This window comes from Tamandua tetradactyla, chromosome 20, assembly GCF_023851605.1.
Source record: "Tamandua tetradactyla isolate mTamTet1 chromosome 20, mTamTet1.pri, whole genome shotgun sequence".
NCBI lineage: Eukaryota > Metazoa > Chordata > Mammalia > Pilosa > Myrmecophagidae > Tamandua > Tamandua tetradactyla.
The window spans coordinates 41,656,280-41,674,424 of NC_135346.1; the positions used below are offsets into that span (position 1 = coordinate 41,656,280).

Consider the following 18,145-nt stretch of genomic DNA (forward strand, 5'->3'; position numbering starts at 1 on the left):
TTTTAGATGTTACCTTTATTCCAAAATGAACACAAATAAGACATAATTTTGGACATTACAGAACTTTCTAAAATCAGAGTAAAACAGTCCTCATATAACAGGAAACTGAGGCCCAAAATGGTTAGAAGACACATTTTTTGAGTAAAGGATCCTGTAATTATCTACTACAAACTCAGAGAAGCTTACCCAGGCTTCCTGCCAGTTCTATGACTCACTCTTTCACCAAATATTTGAAATAAGGCTAAACCACTCAGTTAACCATTCTCAGATATATATCTCTATTTATATTACATTGCTGTTTTACTTTCAAACTAGTCTGAATATAGATACCATAAATATCCATAGTACTTGAAAATTTGATTCAGTTACTCTTCTACCAGTATTATTTCTGAGATGCTGACTTACTGCAGTGGTTTTTGGTAGCTTAGAAGTTTATGAGTTATTAAGTCAATGAGTTCATGTCAGGGGTTTTTAACAGTTTGTTTTTACAGTAAGATTCCACTCTTACTGTCAATATATCTGCTCTTAGCAGAGGCTCAAAGATCATGGCAATCTCTTTACAGGCTATCCTTACAGTTTTTTTAAGAAACCTTCAACTTCAGGTTTTGCTTTTAAAAATTTTACACATAGGGCAGGCCACGGTGTCACTGGGTTCAATTCCCAATGCCTGCCCATGCAAAAAAAAGAAGAAAAACATTTTACACATAAAGTGACACCTACTGGCTATAAAGATGATATACAATGGATTTTCTATTGTCTTTTTATCTAATTTAATATTCATGATTGTTACACAAAGACAATCACAATTATAACAAATAGTATTACAAACCTTATCTTCTATAATAAAGAATTTCTAAATTTAAAGAATGGTAAAAACATACTGCTAATCTGTTAACACTGACTCAAGGATGAAGAAAAAGTTATTTTTCCATTCAAAGACTAATACATTTAGTTCTGTGTGTATGGTACAAGGAAATGTATGAAAAATCAAACTTTTATACATACATATGTAAAAAAAAATCACTGCTATTCAGGTTGACATGGGAGAAAAAGTGATTCACACTTTATATACATTTCCTTTTAGGGATGAAAAGCCCAAGGTAGAATAGTTTTTAGCTTCAGACCTTAGGGGAAAATCTTGGAAAGCAAAGACAAATAGTTATAAAATAACTGAAATTAGAGTTGCCTGTAATTTTTAAAAAATGAAGCCCCACTTTTGAGTAAAAGTAACCAATCTGTCTTAAAAATGTGTTCGTGCTAATATACTTTTGAAGGGCCACAAAAATTGAGGAACTTAAGTTTGAGACTTAAGAACTGTTGAGTAGAGGACACTCAGAGACCCAAGGTCTCTTTCCATATCACTAATATAAACCTTTAATTCCCAATGAATATGCTTCTTCTTTGTTTTTTCTTCAGTGTGGAAAGGAGTAAATTTATTATGAAACTTTTGGAAGCTTTATTAAAGTCAGGCAGTAAGCAGAGCAGATAAGGATTTTTCCCTCTATAATCATCATCAAGAAACTAAGAGAACCTATCAGTTGTGTCTTTCTTGGATATACTTCTAACTACTGTCCAAGGAAGGAGGCCATGGGGTCATCTGGTCTCTGACGTTTCATTCTATAAGCTTCCATTTCTTCTTCAGTGGGTTCCCGGGTTTCGTATATGCTATTATAAGGCCGCTTCCTCTCATCAATTTGCATGATCTCTTTGACATGAAGAAGGCGGGCCTCCTCTGCATTCAATGCCTGTAGTGAGAGGGAAAGAATGAGTTTCATGGCTCTATAGCAAATCACTTTTGCTTAAAAGCGGGAGAGTGCCAAAAGATACCACCGCATACGAACTGCTACAGCAAAAACCTGGATTGCCTGAAAGAGCTTGGGAGTCAACCCTTCCACTGTCAAGCTAGAGATTATGACTACTTGGCGGTACAATATTTTCATAGAGCACATTTTCAATTAACATTAAAGAAAATTTATTTAATAAGAAAAATGAATATGATTTATTTTTCTGATACAAGCCCAAACTGATGCTACTGGTGGTGACTGCAATTATGACTTTTTCCCCAAGTCCTGCTTCAAATTATGAAGCTATAGGGCAATTTCTTCCTGGGCAACATGTCAACAACTCTAAAACAACATCTTTACAAGGCACATTTTTTCCTGTGTATTCATGATATTTATAAAATACTCCCTGAAGAACTCAATACCTACATTCACAAACTCTAAATCTCCATGCTTATTCAACACCTGCTATAATGTAACTGATGGAAATCACCCAGACTCTGGGCTCGTTTTCTCACTTTTAAAATGAGGAAGAAAGGATGAGTTCATTCCCTAAAGTCCTTTGAAAATACAGAAGACTGCTATTTGTCATTTTTACCATTTAGACATCATAAAGTACCTTTTTCAATTTTTCAGTTTTCTTTTCTTCGCCCTCACTATCTGAACTGCTCTTTCGATGCTTCTTCTTCTTTTTCTTCTTTTTCTCCTCTTTTAACTTTACCTGATGCATCTGAGAGGGAATATTGAAATACAGGGTTATCAATGTGGAAACAAACCTAGAGCAAGTATTAAAGTACTCCCTCCAGGACTTAAAAGTTCATGACAAATGACTGTAGATTGTAGATTTACCTCCATGAGCGTTTGAGGTTTTTTCAAGGACTCTTCTCCAGTTACATCGTTTGCAATACATCCCTCTGCATTCTGTGAAGCAATACATGAGAAAATACATGTAATCTGACTTGAGTGTCATACTTACCAATCATCAAAGTAAAAGTTAAAATTTGAAACATGAAAAGATATGTTTCATATAGAGTTTGAGTTAAGAGTTTTAGATTGTTTTTCACATTTAAGAACCAAACAACAATTGCTTACAGCTATCTCCTTCCCAGTTTCTCCAGTACAATAGGAATACTTGACAAAAGAGTGACAGCATTTGTATCCCCATCGGCCTTCTTTCCAGAAAGAGCCCCAAATATGCTGGAGAGAGAGAGAGAGAGAGAGATGTTACTTAAAAAGGAACTTGGAACAAGGTACCTTAAAACTGTTGTTAGAAGTATACAATAACATAGCCTCTTTAAAAGGTAATTTGGAACTAAATATCGAGATGCCCTATGACCTGGCAATAGCACTACTTGGTAAGCACATAATCAAACTCAACCTGTCTGGATAGATCATTTAAACACTCCAAACACAGGGAGCCCAGAACAAGAATGAGGGCCTTTAAGCCTGTATAGCTTAATGTAATGCCTGGATACATTCCAGAGTATATTAAGTAGATAATCAAAAAGTATTGGCAAAGTCTCCTGAGGGATGGGATGCTTTATATATATCTTATATTATACAATATAAAAAATGTAAATTGAGAGGCAAATGATAGAGATTCTAAGGTTGACTAACAGGGAGAAGGTAGCTAGCCCTCAGGTGTGATAAGCAGACATGATGGTTATAATGCTCATACATCTTATTTCCAAAAATGAACTTTAAATAAATTAAGACATACGACTTATCTTAAAAAATTCAGAAGGGCTAAGATATCCTGGCCCTCAATTCTCACATGACAAGAACTCGCTGTTGCTTAATAGTGGATACCTCTATTAGGCAGGGTTTGCGTTCTCTAGTTTGTATACTTCCAAACAATTATAAACCTGGTTCCTATAAGTAGCTGATTTTTTGACCTCTGGCAAAGACAACTGTAATTTGGATACTTCAAGAATAGAACAAGTGATATTATTTGCTTTCTGATATGATAAAATATGAAGTATACTATATCACCTATGAAGCATTCTTGTTAAAAATCTTTAATTTATATCTAATGAAGTCTTTAGACCGAAATTTCCATTTATAGGAAATACAGGGGACAGAGGAATAAGTAATATGATACCACAAGGAAAGGGTCAAATACAGAGCAAGTCAATCTTCAAAATAATTGGCATGATCTCTTCAATCATCAATGTCATGAAAAAGGGGATAAATATATTTCAAAAAAGAGGCTAGAGAGAAATAATAACCAATCCAAATAAACTTTGGATCATGGCTTGAATAAATCAGCCATTAAAGACATTTTGGAAAATGTGATTATGGACTAGATATTAGATGATACTGATGTGTGAAAAAGACATTGTGGTTATATAGGAGATAACCTTATTTTTAGAAAACTGACAGTTTTGTTCTAAATGTTTTCAGCTAAAAAAATCATACCCCATTTAAAAATCTGAATAGAAAAAAAGTCTGTGTACATCTAGCTATATCTACATCTGTGTCTTTAGCTCTATCTCAGAGTGTGCATACACACACACACCTAGACAAAGCATATATGGCAAAGTATTAACATTTTTAAAATCTAGGCGGTATATAAATGAACATCACAATATTCTTCCATATTTTTTGCATTTAAAAAAAATTCAAAACACAAAAGTGATATTTTAAAAAGTATAGCAATGATCAGCTAACGAAGTTATAACAGAATATGCAATCCAGAGCAAAATGCTAATATGGGCATAAAATGGTTCTGGTTTAACACTTACTGCGTGATTGTTGATCTTCACATCCTCCTCATACTTAGAGCAAGCAACAGCCCGCTCTTGTCCTTTGATGACTGTTCCATGTCTTGAGTACTCCACATAGTCTTCTGTCTGAGCTAAAAGTAATTCAGCTGGAGGGGCATCCAGGTGTTCTTGGCCACCGTACTAAAAGGACATTGGACATTGTTAGATTCTAATAAATATTTACATTCAAGCCTTTAGTGAGAGGTTTATTTCCAATAAAAAAGATTAAACCATTCTTTCCTGGGCTTTGTTATACATAGCACAATAAAACATAAAAATGGTCACCAAGTTTTCATAAGTAAATTAAAAAATGACTGAGGTATTCATCTATTGAGTGTGGTAGACTGCAACATGGCCAGAAATTCCCTCTTCTCCCTCTCTTGTATGCATATCTTTCGACACATGACTTTGCTGCTCCTCCCATCAAGAGACGGAATCTATTTCTCCACCCCTTGATCTAGGCTTGGCCATATTACTTGCTTTGATTGATGGAAAACTGGCATATGTGATGTAAGCAAAGGCCTGAAAAACATTTGTGCACTGGGCATGTTCTCTGTTGCTACTCTCTGGAAGCTCAAGACTGCCATGTAAATGAAGGAGTAGGGGTGGGCTACCATACTGGACCTGCTGGAGGAAAAGAGACCATGTGGAGTGCAGATGAGCTGTTCCAGATGAGGCCCCCTTAGGACAATTAGCTTAACTGCTACATACTAGAGGGAGACCATTCTAGACCATGACTCAGCCTCAGCCAAGCAGACCCACACCAAGAGACACAAATGACACAGTGTTACTAAGGTCTGGAGTGGTTTGTTTGGCTGCAAAGCTAATTGATTTAAAAGAAAAAGCATATAGCAAATGAAGTCAACAGAAGGAAAGGAATACTCTTCATGGATTAAATGGAACTCTCTCTGATTTGCATTCCGAATGTAAAACAAGTATTTGTTAACTAGTAATTTCTCTTCAAGTAACATTATTCTTCAGCATTTTAGTGAAAATTACCTTTTCTAGGATGCTTTCTTTCTGCTGTTCCTTGAAATCTTCTTTTTTCACTTTGAATGACTTATACAGCAACTCTAGTTTTGTAGGATCTGCCTGCAGATGCACTTCAGAGCCCTTGTCATAGGCTTCCCAAGCAAACACTAGAGTAATTTAAAACATCTCAATGAATTGCCAGCTATGTTTATTGCATGCTCCCTGAAAATAAGCTTTTAAAAAATGCTCCCGAAAATTTCTCATGAATGCCTTGATTTAAGAACAAACACTCACACTGAGTCTGAGCCATTGAAATGGTGTCTCCTGTGTATCGCACGAAGTTATCTCCTGCATAACTCACTCTGCAAATATAAATTAAAAAACAAAGTTTCACAGTGATTTATTTAAGGAAAGTTCATTCTTTTTTGACCCAACCACAGATGATGTTCTTTATAATTAAGATTCAGTTTTATGCTTAAAAATCTCTCCTCCCTCATCTTGAAATATGTACATTTAACTTAATACTTACTCATCTGGATTCTTTCCTGCATTTGCATAGGGATTCTCTCTCATTGCTCTCGTTTTTGGGTCATAATAAGCAGAATTTGGATCTAAATTCCGCAAATACTAGAAGAAAAAGGAAGTTTAGAGATTGCATTAATGTTTACTTCCAGAAAAAAAGATTTCAGTCAACTGGTAGGAGGAGTCGATTATGATGTGTGTGTGTTTATCTGGGAGTACAGGTCAAAGAGAAAAACAGAATAACAAATCTTTGAATGATTCAAACTATACTACCCATATATTATAAAAATAGACAAAATTTAGGTTGGAAAGACAAATATTTTTCAAATATGTATGTTATGTTGGAAAGGCTCACTTTTGCAATATCTTCTCGAATCCTGAGATTCCGGACAGTAATCCGTCTCTTAGAGTCAAAATTCTGTCCAGGCATGTCAATATCATCTGCATATTTATCTTCATCTTCATCTTCACTATTATGGTCTTTTTCCTGAAAGAGACAGAAAGGAAGAGGAAAAAAATAAGAAAAAAAGACCAGCCTCCTGTTCTTGTTTTCCATTCATTTCCCTTTAACCAAACCATTATTCATTTGAGTTCTTTAAAGCTACAGGTCAAGCATTTATTAAAATTACCCATTAGAAATCGAAAAATTTAATATATACCTAGATGCAACAAATATTTATTACCATCTGAGAATTTGGTTCCTCTTCTCCCCACTGGTGTTTTGGAGAATTCTGCAGCATGAAAGACAGAAAGCAGTTTTTAATTTTATATCTACTGATTATTTAATGCTTTAAAACACAGTTAAGATAATATAATTCAATTCTATTGGACAAATTCTATTTTCTCACTCATAATGAGAACAACAGTAGTTTTGAATATGAGTATACCATTGTGAATAGTTTTATCAGATGCCAGAAAATTTCTGCACAATTTTCATTGATTTACAATTCACACAAAGATAATAGTAAGATTAAGATGACTAATGTACTCAAGGAATATTTACTTCAATATGTGCTAGTTGTCAAACACACCATCTTCATTAAACCTCACTAAATTTTTCTCAAGTCCAAAAAAAAAGTTATTAGAATCATTTAATAAATATCTTCAGAGCCTAAAAAAACCTTTCTAAAATATGGGCAAAAAGGTGACATTATACTGTGATTTAAGGACAGTCAGAAATCCTTAACACAAAACCATTCTTTTTCAGTAGCATTTGCTTAGGATAGTCCCTTACTCCGCAAAAGGCCTAATGCAAAGTGCTTACAGTGTTATTATGTCCTTTTAAAAAGGCTTCAGAGATTAAAAGAAAACCTTACAGTATGAAAGAGAGTATGTGGAAATAGGGGCATATATATATGTCGGTTGAATCACAAAGCAGTATAACCATTCTGGCTAAGTGATATGTCATAAAAATTTTAAATATACATATTGATTGCATTAGCAATTAGACTTCTATGAATTCATCCTACGGAAAAACTACACCAACTATATAAAGATACAGGTACAAGAATGTTATTTACAGCTTTATCTATAATAGTGAAATATTGGGAGAAAAAATCAAATCAAAAAAATGAATTTGGTTTTGTAAATCACAGCATTCAATGGAATACTGAGCAACTATTAGAAGTGATGCTATCTAAGGTACTAGAGAATATGTACACTTTACTACCATTTTTTGTAAAATAACATGGGAGTGATAATAGTTTATATGTGTCACGAATTTGTTAAAAAGAAACTTTTAAAACTCTAATAAGCATAATATATTTATTCTAAATATTAAGTTGACATAAATAGCAAATTTAGTGCTATTAAGTGCTCAAGTTAAAAAAGAAAAATGGCTACAATATACCTATTTATTAATATGAAAATTTTTTTGTCCAATTCATTACTGAAAATGTAGAAAATATTTTTAAAAAACAAAGGAAAAAGTCACTAATTCAATACTAAACGAGAATCGGTGTTCTGTTTTTTTGTTATAATATCCTCATTAATATTTTACCATATATCAAGACAATGAGTATTTTCCAGTGTTACTGACGAAGTACTGCTGATTGTCATGTTAAGAGATATGCAAGATTCAGTCATTGTGCAGATACATAATAACTTACTTAACCAATTTTCTATTCCTAGACATTTAAGTCATTTTAAATTTTTTTGCTATTGTAAAAAATGCTTCAGTGAACATCTTTGTGCATAATGACTTTTTTGAATTCTAGAACATTCTTTAGGATGGATGGCTCTAGTAAAACAATTCCAGAAAAAGCATATAAATATTTTATGTTCAATATCCTTTCCATAATGACTGCCATCAAGTCATAGTCCCATGAACAGAAGAACAAATATCACTTTTATTCTTCCCCCTCAATAGTACTTTCACTAACTAAAATCTTTTCTAATTGGGGAGATAAAAATGAATTCTTTTAAGTTTTCATTTCTTTGATTACTAAGAGTTTGACATTTTTTACCGATTATTTTTATTACTTACAGCCTGTTCTATTAATTTTCCTGAGGCTAATTCTTCTTGGAGTTTTTGTGCTTTCAGAGTTCGTTTTGCCTAAAAAACAGAAACATTTAAAATTTACTTACAACATACAAATGGCCATTTAATTTTCATATATTTGAAATGAATAATTTTGTTATTTTAAAAGTCATTGGGCAAGATAATATCTTTTAAGATTCCTTCTAACTCTAAGAACTATGATTTTCGAGACAACATGGGTTGCAAGTTCCTAGTTGGACATGGCAGCTAATGTAGATTAAGCCAAATAGCATCAGTTGTAAACTGCAGAGCAAGCCCTCTCTAAAAGGGACAGTGGCCAACCTACTCCAGATGAGCCTCTTGCCAGGCTGGTCAAGTTAGCAGGTATTTCAGTGTTTAAGAAAAGATAGAATCCAGATTTTTATATGAAATCTCATAATTTTAAATGTTAACTCTAATTTAAAAATAACATGGCATGACTGTGGTTTTTTTTTTTTCCCTAGATCTTAACCAAATTTCATTTATTTGAATTTGGTTGTTAAAATAAAATTTTTATTTTTCAATGCAGTTCTGATACATACCCATCATTTTTTTAAACTTTTTTTTATTAATTAAAATGACTGTGGTTTTTAAGGAATGGGGTGAGTAGTGAAATACTAACAGAAAAAAGATGTTGAATTAAAATAAATTTTAATTCCCTGAAACAAATTGTCCTATTTCCCTTTCACTACCCCCAAATGCTTTGTGAGACAATTAAAATAGGTCCATGGGCAAGCTAAAGTCCGAGAGCCAAGAGTGTAAGAAGCCAAAAGTTTTGGATACTAAGTTGTTCTCACGCTTCTAGTATCTTACAACTAAATCAGAGAATAAGAACAATAAAAGAACAAAATAAATTGTTGCCAAATAGGGGTAGCATACTGTTTACTTTTCCTATTCAGTTAGGTCTGCTACTAATGGTATTGTAAAAATACCACCAAAAACTCAAAAACTAAGAGTTGCTAAATTAGGAATACAGCAAGAATGCACTTTCTTTAAGGATAGTAGTAAAGAAGGGATTCTGCTTACCAGATCAACTTTAGCATATTCTTCTACAATTTTCATGTGTTCTTCTGGATTGTAGCCATTCCACCTATCTCTCTTCCCATCATAGTCAAACGTCAGCTGAGGCTGGACATGCTCATCTGGAGCTATATTAGTACCTGTAAACTTTGCCCCAACACGCCTAGGTCTCTGGAAAACAAACCAAGATTGAATCTTTTCCTAAGTAGTGGTACCCATAGGAAAATTTCATAAAACTTGTTCAGAGCTGAAATTGATACCATGGGACTTTATGGTCTATTCAAGTATCAATTACTCTTTTCACAAAAGATTTATTTAACTTGTACCTAAATATGGGCAATTTTAGAAAAACAGAATTAAGCTCTATGACAAGGAAAAAAGAAAGGAAGACTCTCTGGCAGTAGTTTCCAAAATTCTCAAAGGTAAACTTACCTCAAAACAGTCCTTCTTTTTGTGTGTCATGGCCCCACAATTTTCACATGCTCCCTTGCGGTACTTGGTAGTTATGGAATTCTATAAATGGATATAGGATACAAAGAAAAACAAAAAATGTTTCATTTATGTGAATAAGTTAGAAATACCTATGGCTCTCATTACTGTATTGTCTAGTAAAATGATTTATTCCTTCAGAGGAAACCAATTAGAAGCCCCTACACATTTAGGAATGAGAAAGTTTAAGGACTTGAGCAATATAAAACTTATAAAGAAAATCCAGAACCTAAAGTAGTGTGCATTGTGAATTTCAATAACAGATACAGGGCTATATAATTTGTGTCTACTTCAGTATTACATTAAAGGTTCTTATATTAAATTCTCAAAATAAAAGGTCTGTATCTATAGTCTGCCTACATACCTCCTTTACACCTCTCTTATACCACTCTCCAGATGAGCTGAACTGCTTTTGTTTCTCTGGTTGTGGTCTCTGGTGCTTTAATGTAGGTCTTTTTGATGGATCAATGTACCATGGCACTGAAGAAATATACTGGGGAATGTGAGGGTTGATATCTCTGTAATAAAGTAAAAAAAAAATTTAAAAGTGAAATCTGATATTACAGATTACATGACTTGATATTACAAATCATTGTAATATCAATTACTACAGTGACAAAGGTTGTCTATAAAAAGAAGAACAGAGATATATCTATAGTGGGAGGAGGGAGAGGGAATGCAGTTGGTACCTCTATAATAACATTTAAAAAAACTAAGAATAAAGAAGAAAGTGATTTATATTATATATTAAAATTTTCCAACAAAGAAATTAAGACTACTGACATAATCAAAGGGGAGGAGAGGTGAAGAAAAACAGAGATGTGTGTTAATGAGCTACATCTTCTATTATGATGTTCTATTATAGCCGGAAGTTAATAGGAAATGGCTAGAACTGAGTGACTAAAATAATACAGTTTTTATTTAGAGATGTGGATCAATTAGAAAAACTCAAAATAGAAAGATTTAAAAGCAGTCACTTCTGTAGTGTGGGCCAAGGAGTGGGTAGGGTGGAATGGGATTATTGGTGTTCACTATAAGTTCTTTAATATGAGTTGATCATTAAACTTTATGCATATTAGTCTGATAAAATAAATAGTAAAAACAAAAATGATGTAAATGATAAATAGAGCTTCCTACCAAACCAAGAATGAGAAATTGACAAACTAAGCATGAATTTGAATTATGAATAAACAGAACATGTGGTAAAAATAAAATACTTACTTTCCTTCTTCATCGACTTCTGCAGGAGCATTACCCAGTTTTCGCTGTTCTTCTAGTTCTTTCTTCTTTCTCCAGTCCTCTCTGGTCATCTTTTTTGGTTCCTCTAAACTCATTTCCTTGGACCCCGAAAGGGGGGCAGCATTAACTGCTTCCACAACTGCAGCCGACATGATTAACTGGTCTCCTCTGAGAGAAAGAAGAAATAGGTCAAGTTTACGGTATATAATAGACCTTCATGAGTTAATCACTGAAACTACCAAAAATATATCCTAATGACACATACTTTGGGTTATATATAATGCTTCACATGCTTTTCTTCTTTCATAGTATCTGTAAGAGAAGGGTCTCTTTTCCATCCTCAAAAAGATCTCTACATATTCTTAGCACTCTTCCTCCCTCACTCCTAATTTACAAATGGAGACATACACATATGTATATAAAATCTTGAAGGACTCTTTTTTCCAATATATATCCCTGAATTTCTTTCCTTCTATGTATTATGTCTCAAGCTTATCTACCAAATAAACCCTTAATGAGAGTAAATTAGGTCCCCTCTCTTTTACCCTTCAAGGGCAAATGCCTTAAGAGTTATCAAAATTTATTATCTTTATTTCCCTCATCTTCTACTTTCCTTCTCAATCCCTCTAATTTAGCTTCTACCCCCTACACTCCAAAGAGAGTTACTCCTAAATTATCAATGACCAATGTGCTAAATCCATGGAAAACTTTTCAGTTTTATTTCCTCCCATTTTGATGTATTATCCCTTGGCCTATGTGACCCCATCTTCTCCTGATTTTTCTTGTACCTCTCTCCCTTCTCCTCCTGCCTCTTTTGGAGGTTCATCCATTTCTGTCCAGTCATTTAATACTGGATTCCTCAAGGCTCAGTCCGAGGGCTTCCTTCCTCACCCTAAGCTCCACCAGTGGGCAAGCTATCCATATCCAAGGCCTTAACTGCTATACAATACTTATAATACAATATATTATACAATACAGTATAATACAATAGTGATAGCTCTCTGACTTATTTGTTCCAGACCTCTCATATGAGCTTCAGAGTCAAAGATCTAATTGTTTACTGCACATTTTTACTTAGAGGTCTCAGAGACACCTAAACGCAACACGTCCTAGTTCCAGTTCATATCCTATACAGATTTCCTCACTAAGAATTATTATTTTCACCTCCTGAAACCGTTCAAATTCATCTACTTCTCTCTACTCTCAGTGCTACCACTTTAGTGAAAGTTAACACCTATTCCTATTTACTGGCCCTTCTGATTCCCATCCAATCCATTCTCCACAATGAAAACAGAGTTATCCTTTCAAAACACAAATCTGATCATGTCATGCCCCACTACCAATGCTTAAAATCCTCCAACGCAGCACTGTCCATGAGAAATAAAATGCAAGCTTCATATATAATTTCAAGTTTGCCAGTAGCCATGTTAAATAAATAAGAAACTTAAGATAAATTTTGTTTAGTCCAATATATCCAACATATTATCATTTCACCATGCAATCAACATAAAAATATCAACTATGTTTTTTTAGAAGTCCATGTATGTTTTACTAATAAAGACTAACAATGTCAAGTTAAACAAGTCAAACAATTAAAATCTCTTTATATTCCATAAAACATTACAGAAAAGTTTATTTGCATTTCAATAAAAAGACTATCATTTTAGAAAAGCAGCTAACAGCAACTGGGCAGGTTAATTGTTTTGTGAGTAAATTTTAAAAGAGACTACTACTTGTCCTGAAATTCCATTTTCTTTTTATAAAAAAGAACTATTAAAAATGATTGACAAATTTTGAGCTAAAAAACTGTTAAAACATTCTCTACACTTAATTTCAATTTTATAATAGATTATAGGAAAATACTTACATACCTTTAAATGATAGACTTATAAGTATGTAAACAATCACATAATAAAGTTTCCGAACACTGCAAGAAATTAGGCAAATTTTACCATGAGCAATAAAGCAGCCAAGTCTTCAAGACAGTTATATAGCTGCATGAGCATGGCAATAAACTTTTACCAAACAAGCAAAAACAAAAAGCAAACAAAAAAAACTTGGTAATTTGTCTGCTGCAAAATAAAGCAAAAAAAAAAAAAAAGTATAAGCTTGATGGAATCACAACAGTTAATATAATTTACAGGAAAACAAAGGCATAATAAAATTTATGGTGCTTAATGTTTAAAAAAGTAGAGCTTTGCTATTTTGCTTGGTTCCTTGGACACTGCACGAGTTAACAAAATAAAAATTTGCTACATAATCTTGTTTTCCATCCGCCAACAAAGCTGGCACCTTCAAAACATACTGCAACTAAATGACCAGTGTACCATTTTCCACAAAAGGATAGCATTTTTTTTCATAGATGTGGATAAAGTACAACTTCTTTAGCAAACTCAGCACGAATTGTTAAGGGGGCAAAAATGTACTCTGAATCTAAAAAAAAGAAAATGAAAACACAAATTCTTAAGAGGTAAATAAAGACTCTGCACCAGCACACTGGGGTTAAAATACACAACCACACCACATTTTTAAGAATCCTATGAAAACCATCCTTGCTTGCTTATTGGAGGTGAATATCTAAATTCAATAACTTAGAAATATCTTTTTGGGAATATGCAAAAAAGAAAGAAAAAAACCCATTTTTTTTTTTAAAGTTTCTCTTCCCTAACAATTTATTTCTGAAGATGAACTTGATGGGGGAGGGGGAGTCCACATGCCAAGAAAATCAGTCTTCATCGTCATTTTCATTAAAGTCATCGTCATCATCGTCTTCCCCGACATAAGACACAGGCATCTCCACTCTGGAGCCACTGTACTAGAGATCAGCTGGAACACGCAGCCAATGTTCTGTTTACATCATTAGTCAAGTCACTAGTAGAAAGCTTTGTGCCATTTGAAACTGAACCTAATGATGCAACAAATGCACTGCTGATTGATCACCAAGGCATTTTTGTCACATAAGGTTCCAGAGCTTTAGGTACCAAACTTCTTGCCATTTTAAGGTCTTTGGTTGCACAGCTTCCTGATTCTAATCCACAAGCCATTCCTATTCACTTTAATACTTCTACGTCATCATGTATTTCAAACATGTTGTCAAAATTAAACAGATACTCAAATCCATTGCTAGAAATATTGCAGTCGATCACTGTCTTCTTGCTGTGTTCACGATGATGGATGGAAGGTGGATGACTGAGTTGGAGAGAGGTGGCTGGTTCGCTTGTGGCTCTGCTTGGCAGTTTCTCTGCACCAAATTCTTGAAGGCAATTTGCTGTAGAATAAGTTCTTGAATTTGAGACGGTTTCTGTTTTATTCTTTCAAGTCTTCTCTATTTCTCTACCTCTAAATTCTGACATTCCTGAGCCAAGTTAGTAGGCAGACCAATCTATGATTTCTTTCTTCTCCTTGGTTACAAGCTGATTGATTTGGTACGATGTGGTTATCAGCAGCACTGAACTCCATGACCAATTCATCTGTCACTTTGTTAAATGAAGTGGTTTCTTTCCTCTGAACCTTCTCATAAACCTTCACTGAAAAATGCTTCAGACCTTTGCCATTCTCATCTCCTTTCCTGTTGCATTTCCCAGCAGACAGAGGTGAGAAGACTGAAGCCTAATTCTGTGATACAAAGTGTGTGTTAGGGTGTATGGACTTCCTACTGAGATAGCATTTGGCACTCCAGGTCTTAGAGGTGTACCAGTTACCAGTGTGCAATGTTGACACTGGGCTGTCCAAAGTTTTTTTTCAGCAAGAGTTGCTTTCCAAGGGTATTTACTATAAAAGGATGAACAGCTACTAAAGATACCACACCTTTTCCAGAACTAAGATTCTGATTTATAAAGACCCTGAGTTCTCCATTGGTTTCAATTAGACCAGCATCTTTTGCTATGTTACCAAAACCGTAATATCAATTCTATAAATGTTCACCCTCTAGAAAAGAAACAATGATTTTTACTTTGTACAGGAAGCATCCAGCTGGGGTAATGTTTGGGGAGTATGGTGCGCCTGTGTGCTGTTTTAGTGACTTTGGCTCATCAATTAAGGTTTTAAAATCCAATGTGTATTTTACAGTTATTTGGACTAACCACATTTCAAGTGAACAACAGCTAAAAGTAAAACTAGTAGCTATCATATTGCACAGTGGCTTCTTATATTTACTCTAAAATCCAACATCTTTAATTCTTGTATACAATACTCATAGTCTGGCCCCTGCCTCTTCTAACCTCATCATTACAACTATCCTGTTCCTTCTCTAAAAACTACACTAACCTTGTAGTTCTCTAACACATCATGCTCCCTCTAGCCACATGATCTTTACACAGGCTCTTTCTCAATGGGAAATGCTCAATAGCTAGAAGTCTATGATACCTGAAAACAGGGTGTTCTTTTGTGTCTGGCCTATAGAAAAACCTCCATAAATGCTTCTGGAATAAATGAACTAATGGTGGCCTAAGTATATTATGAGGTGGAGGAAGATAATGGGATATTTAATCTTCATTATGACAGGTACCAATTGAGTTTACCATGCATTATCTCACCTAATCTTTACAAAAATTCCATTAAGTAGGTATGATTAATTCCATTTTAATCTTGCGAAGAAACAGGATCTGAGAGATTAACACACTCTTCCACAAGCTAGTAAGAGACAGAAAAAAACAACACTATGACTGACTGACTCCAAAGTTAGTTCTCAGAACCATTATGCTATACACTCTACTTAAGACTTCTAGGCCTGCGATATTAAAAATTAAAACTGAATTAAGTATTGTAGTCATCAAGTTATATTCATTTGATTCTTAGGTTGTGGAGTGAGAGTTCTAAAAATTACTTTGCCCAATTAATAATAACAATAGCTCCCATTTATTGAGTGCTTACCGTTAAGACACTGTTTCGCGCTATACAGATAATATTTCTTTTAATCTCTGTAACAGTTCAGTGATGCGGCTGCTATTATTATACTCACTTAGATGAGAAACCTAAAGCGCAAAGAAATTCTGGAGAACAAGTCACTTTAAGTACTGGATGAGGCAGTTCCTCCCCCGTATCTCCTCTGGCAGTACAGGAGACTGAGCTAATGCCGTCCCCACCATTAGTAGGGACAAAGGAGAGACTCTCTCTGTTTTCCCGGCTATATGAAAGAGGCCCAGGCCTGGTCGGTTGGGCACACACACACACACACACACACAAAAAAAAAACAAACAAAACATAAAACAGTAGCTTCCTTCTCAATTCCCGGCCCTCACTCACCCTACAATCTGGCGTTAATCCTTCGTCAAGAGGTTATATCTAAGAACTAGGAGCATTCGACCCATTTTCCGAGATGCCACAGTCTAAAACCCCCAAGTTCTCAGTCTACTTACTTAACTAGTCCCTCGGCGGCAGCTGACCCTGAAAACACCCGAAATAAACGACGCCACTCATTCAATGTTTACTTCCGGACTCTCCGCCTCCACCCAGCAGCCACTGCGGCATCTTCCGGAAGACCAACACATGCGCACTAACAAACGTTTGTGTCTAAGGCGGTTTCCAGGGAATGTCGCGATATCATGTGCTGCGACTGTCGCGCGATACCCGAGATAAGAGCTGGTGTAACGTCAATCCTGCGAGTCCCGTTATTTTTAGAATCGCGCAGTTTTAAAGCTGAAAGGGAGGTAAAAGAAATTTGTTTAATATCGAGAGCATTGGAATGAATGGGGAAGTTACTGGCGAATTCAGTAAAACAGGCAGTTAAAATCAGTGTTAATTAGTTGCCAGGTGCTGTATTAGATGCTGAAGAAGTGGTGAAAACAGTGCCCCTTCTGTCCTTGAGAATACATCATACCAAGTGAGGACACTAAAATAAATTATTCAAATAATTTATTACATGTGTAAAATGTAAGTCAGATATCCGGTGTTATAATAGATAGCATTCTGGCCTGACCTTAGTCCTGCAGTTAGGGAATAATCAGTCCATTCTTAATCACTAACATAACAGAGTAACTGAAGCATTGCTATGTGATCTATCCATACTTACATTTTTCCACCTTAATTTTGCATTCTGATTTGCATTCTCTAGACCTAACTTTGTTATTTTTTTTTCACCTTTCTGCTAAATAAATACATATTTCCAAATAAAAAAAGCTATCCCTTTCTGTTTAGTTTTGGTGAAGACATTGGGAACATAATTCTGTCACCTACCCTTGCCTTTAAAACTTTTTTATTGTATAATATATATATAAAGCAAAGAATGTAAAAAGCAATAGTTTTCAAAGTACTCTTCAATAAGTAGTTACAGGACAGATCCCAGAGTTTGTCATGAGCTACCGCCATCTCAGATTTTACTTCTAGCTGCTCCAGAACATTGGAGGCTAGAAGGAACATCTTTATCATCACAATCGACTTTTTCTTTTTTTTTGAAAAATAGCATATATACAAAAAGCAATAGATATAAAAACACAGCGCCAACAATTAGTTGTAGAACAGATTTCAGAGTTTGGTAGGGGTTACAATTCCACAATTTGAAGTTTTTACATCTAGTTGCTCTAAGATACTGGAGACTAAAAGAAATATCAATATAATGATTCAGCAATTGTACTCATTTGTTAAATCCTGCCTTCTCTGTATAACTCCACCATCACCTTTGATCTTTCTCTTCCACTCTTTGGGGTTATTTGGGCTATGCCCATTCTAACTTTTTCATGTTGGAAGAGGGTGTCAGTAATATGGAGTAGGGAGAGGGAACTACCTGATGTTCTGGAGAGGCAGGCCTTTCTAGGTTCCAGGACCCATCTGGAGGTTGTAGGTTGCTGAAAAGCCACAGTTCCATAGTTCCATAGCATGGAACCTTTGTAGAATCTTATATA

At 34.7% G+C, this 18,145-nt stretch overlaps 2 protein-coding genes and 1 pseudogene across 3 annotated transcripts in view; 1 reads left to right on the forward strand and 2 right to left on the reverse strand.

Moving 5' to 3' along the window:
* SLU7 (spliceosome associated SLU7) lies at positions 1 to 16,801 on the reverse strand. Of its 2 annotated transcripts, XM_077137575.1 has the most exons (17): positions 16,664 to 16,801; positions 15,842 to 15,938; positions 11,289 to 11,474; positions 10,432 to 10,585; positions 10,011 to 10,091; positions 9,585 to 9,749; positions 8,526 to 8,594; positions 6,724 to 6,771; positions 6,396 to 6,527; positions 6,048 to 6,145; positions 5,813 to 5,880; positions 5,546 to 5,685; positions 4,526 to 4,687; positions 2,874 to 2,978; positions 2,631 to 2,702; positions 2,401 to 2,511; positions 1 to 1,745 (listed from the first exon to the last, which is right to left on the reverse strand). In XM_077137575.1, exons 3-17 carry the CDS (start codon positions 11,456 to 11,458, stop codon positions 1,566 to 1,568), a joined length of 1,755 nt encoding a protein of 584 aa, XP_076993690.1. In that variant the 5' UTR covers positions 11,459 to 11,474; positions 15,842 to 15,938; positions 16,664 to 16,801; the 3' UTR covers positions 1 to 1,565. The 2 variants fall into 2 exon arrangements, with proteins under 2 accessions (XP_076993690.1, XP_076993689.1); XM_077137574.1 differs by lacking the exon at positions 15,842 to 15,938 and having other exon boundaries at positions 16,664 to 16,799.
* Positions 11,490 to 17,612, reverse strand: LOC143664330 (transcription factor Dp-1 pseudogene; annotated as a pseudogene).
* Positions 16,873 to 18,145, forward strand: part of PTTG1 (PTTG1 regulator of sister chromatid separation, securin) — an 18,308-nt gene continuing 17,035 nt past the window's right edge. The window contains exon 1 of the mRNA XM_077137579.1: positions 16,873 to 16,954. The gene's annotated coding sequence lies outside the window, so the exon portion shown is untranslated. The remainder of the gene's footprint in view (positions 16,955 to 18,145) is intronic.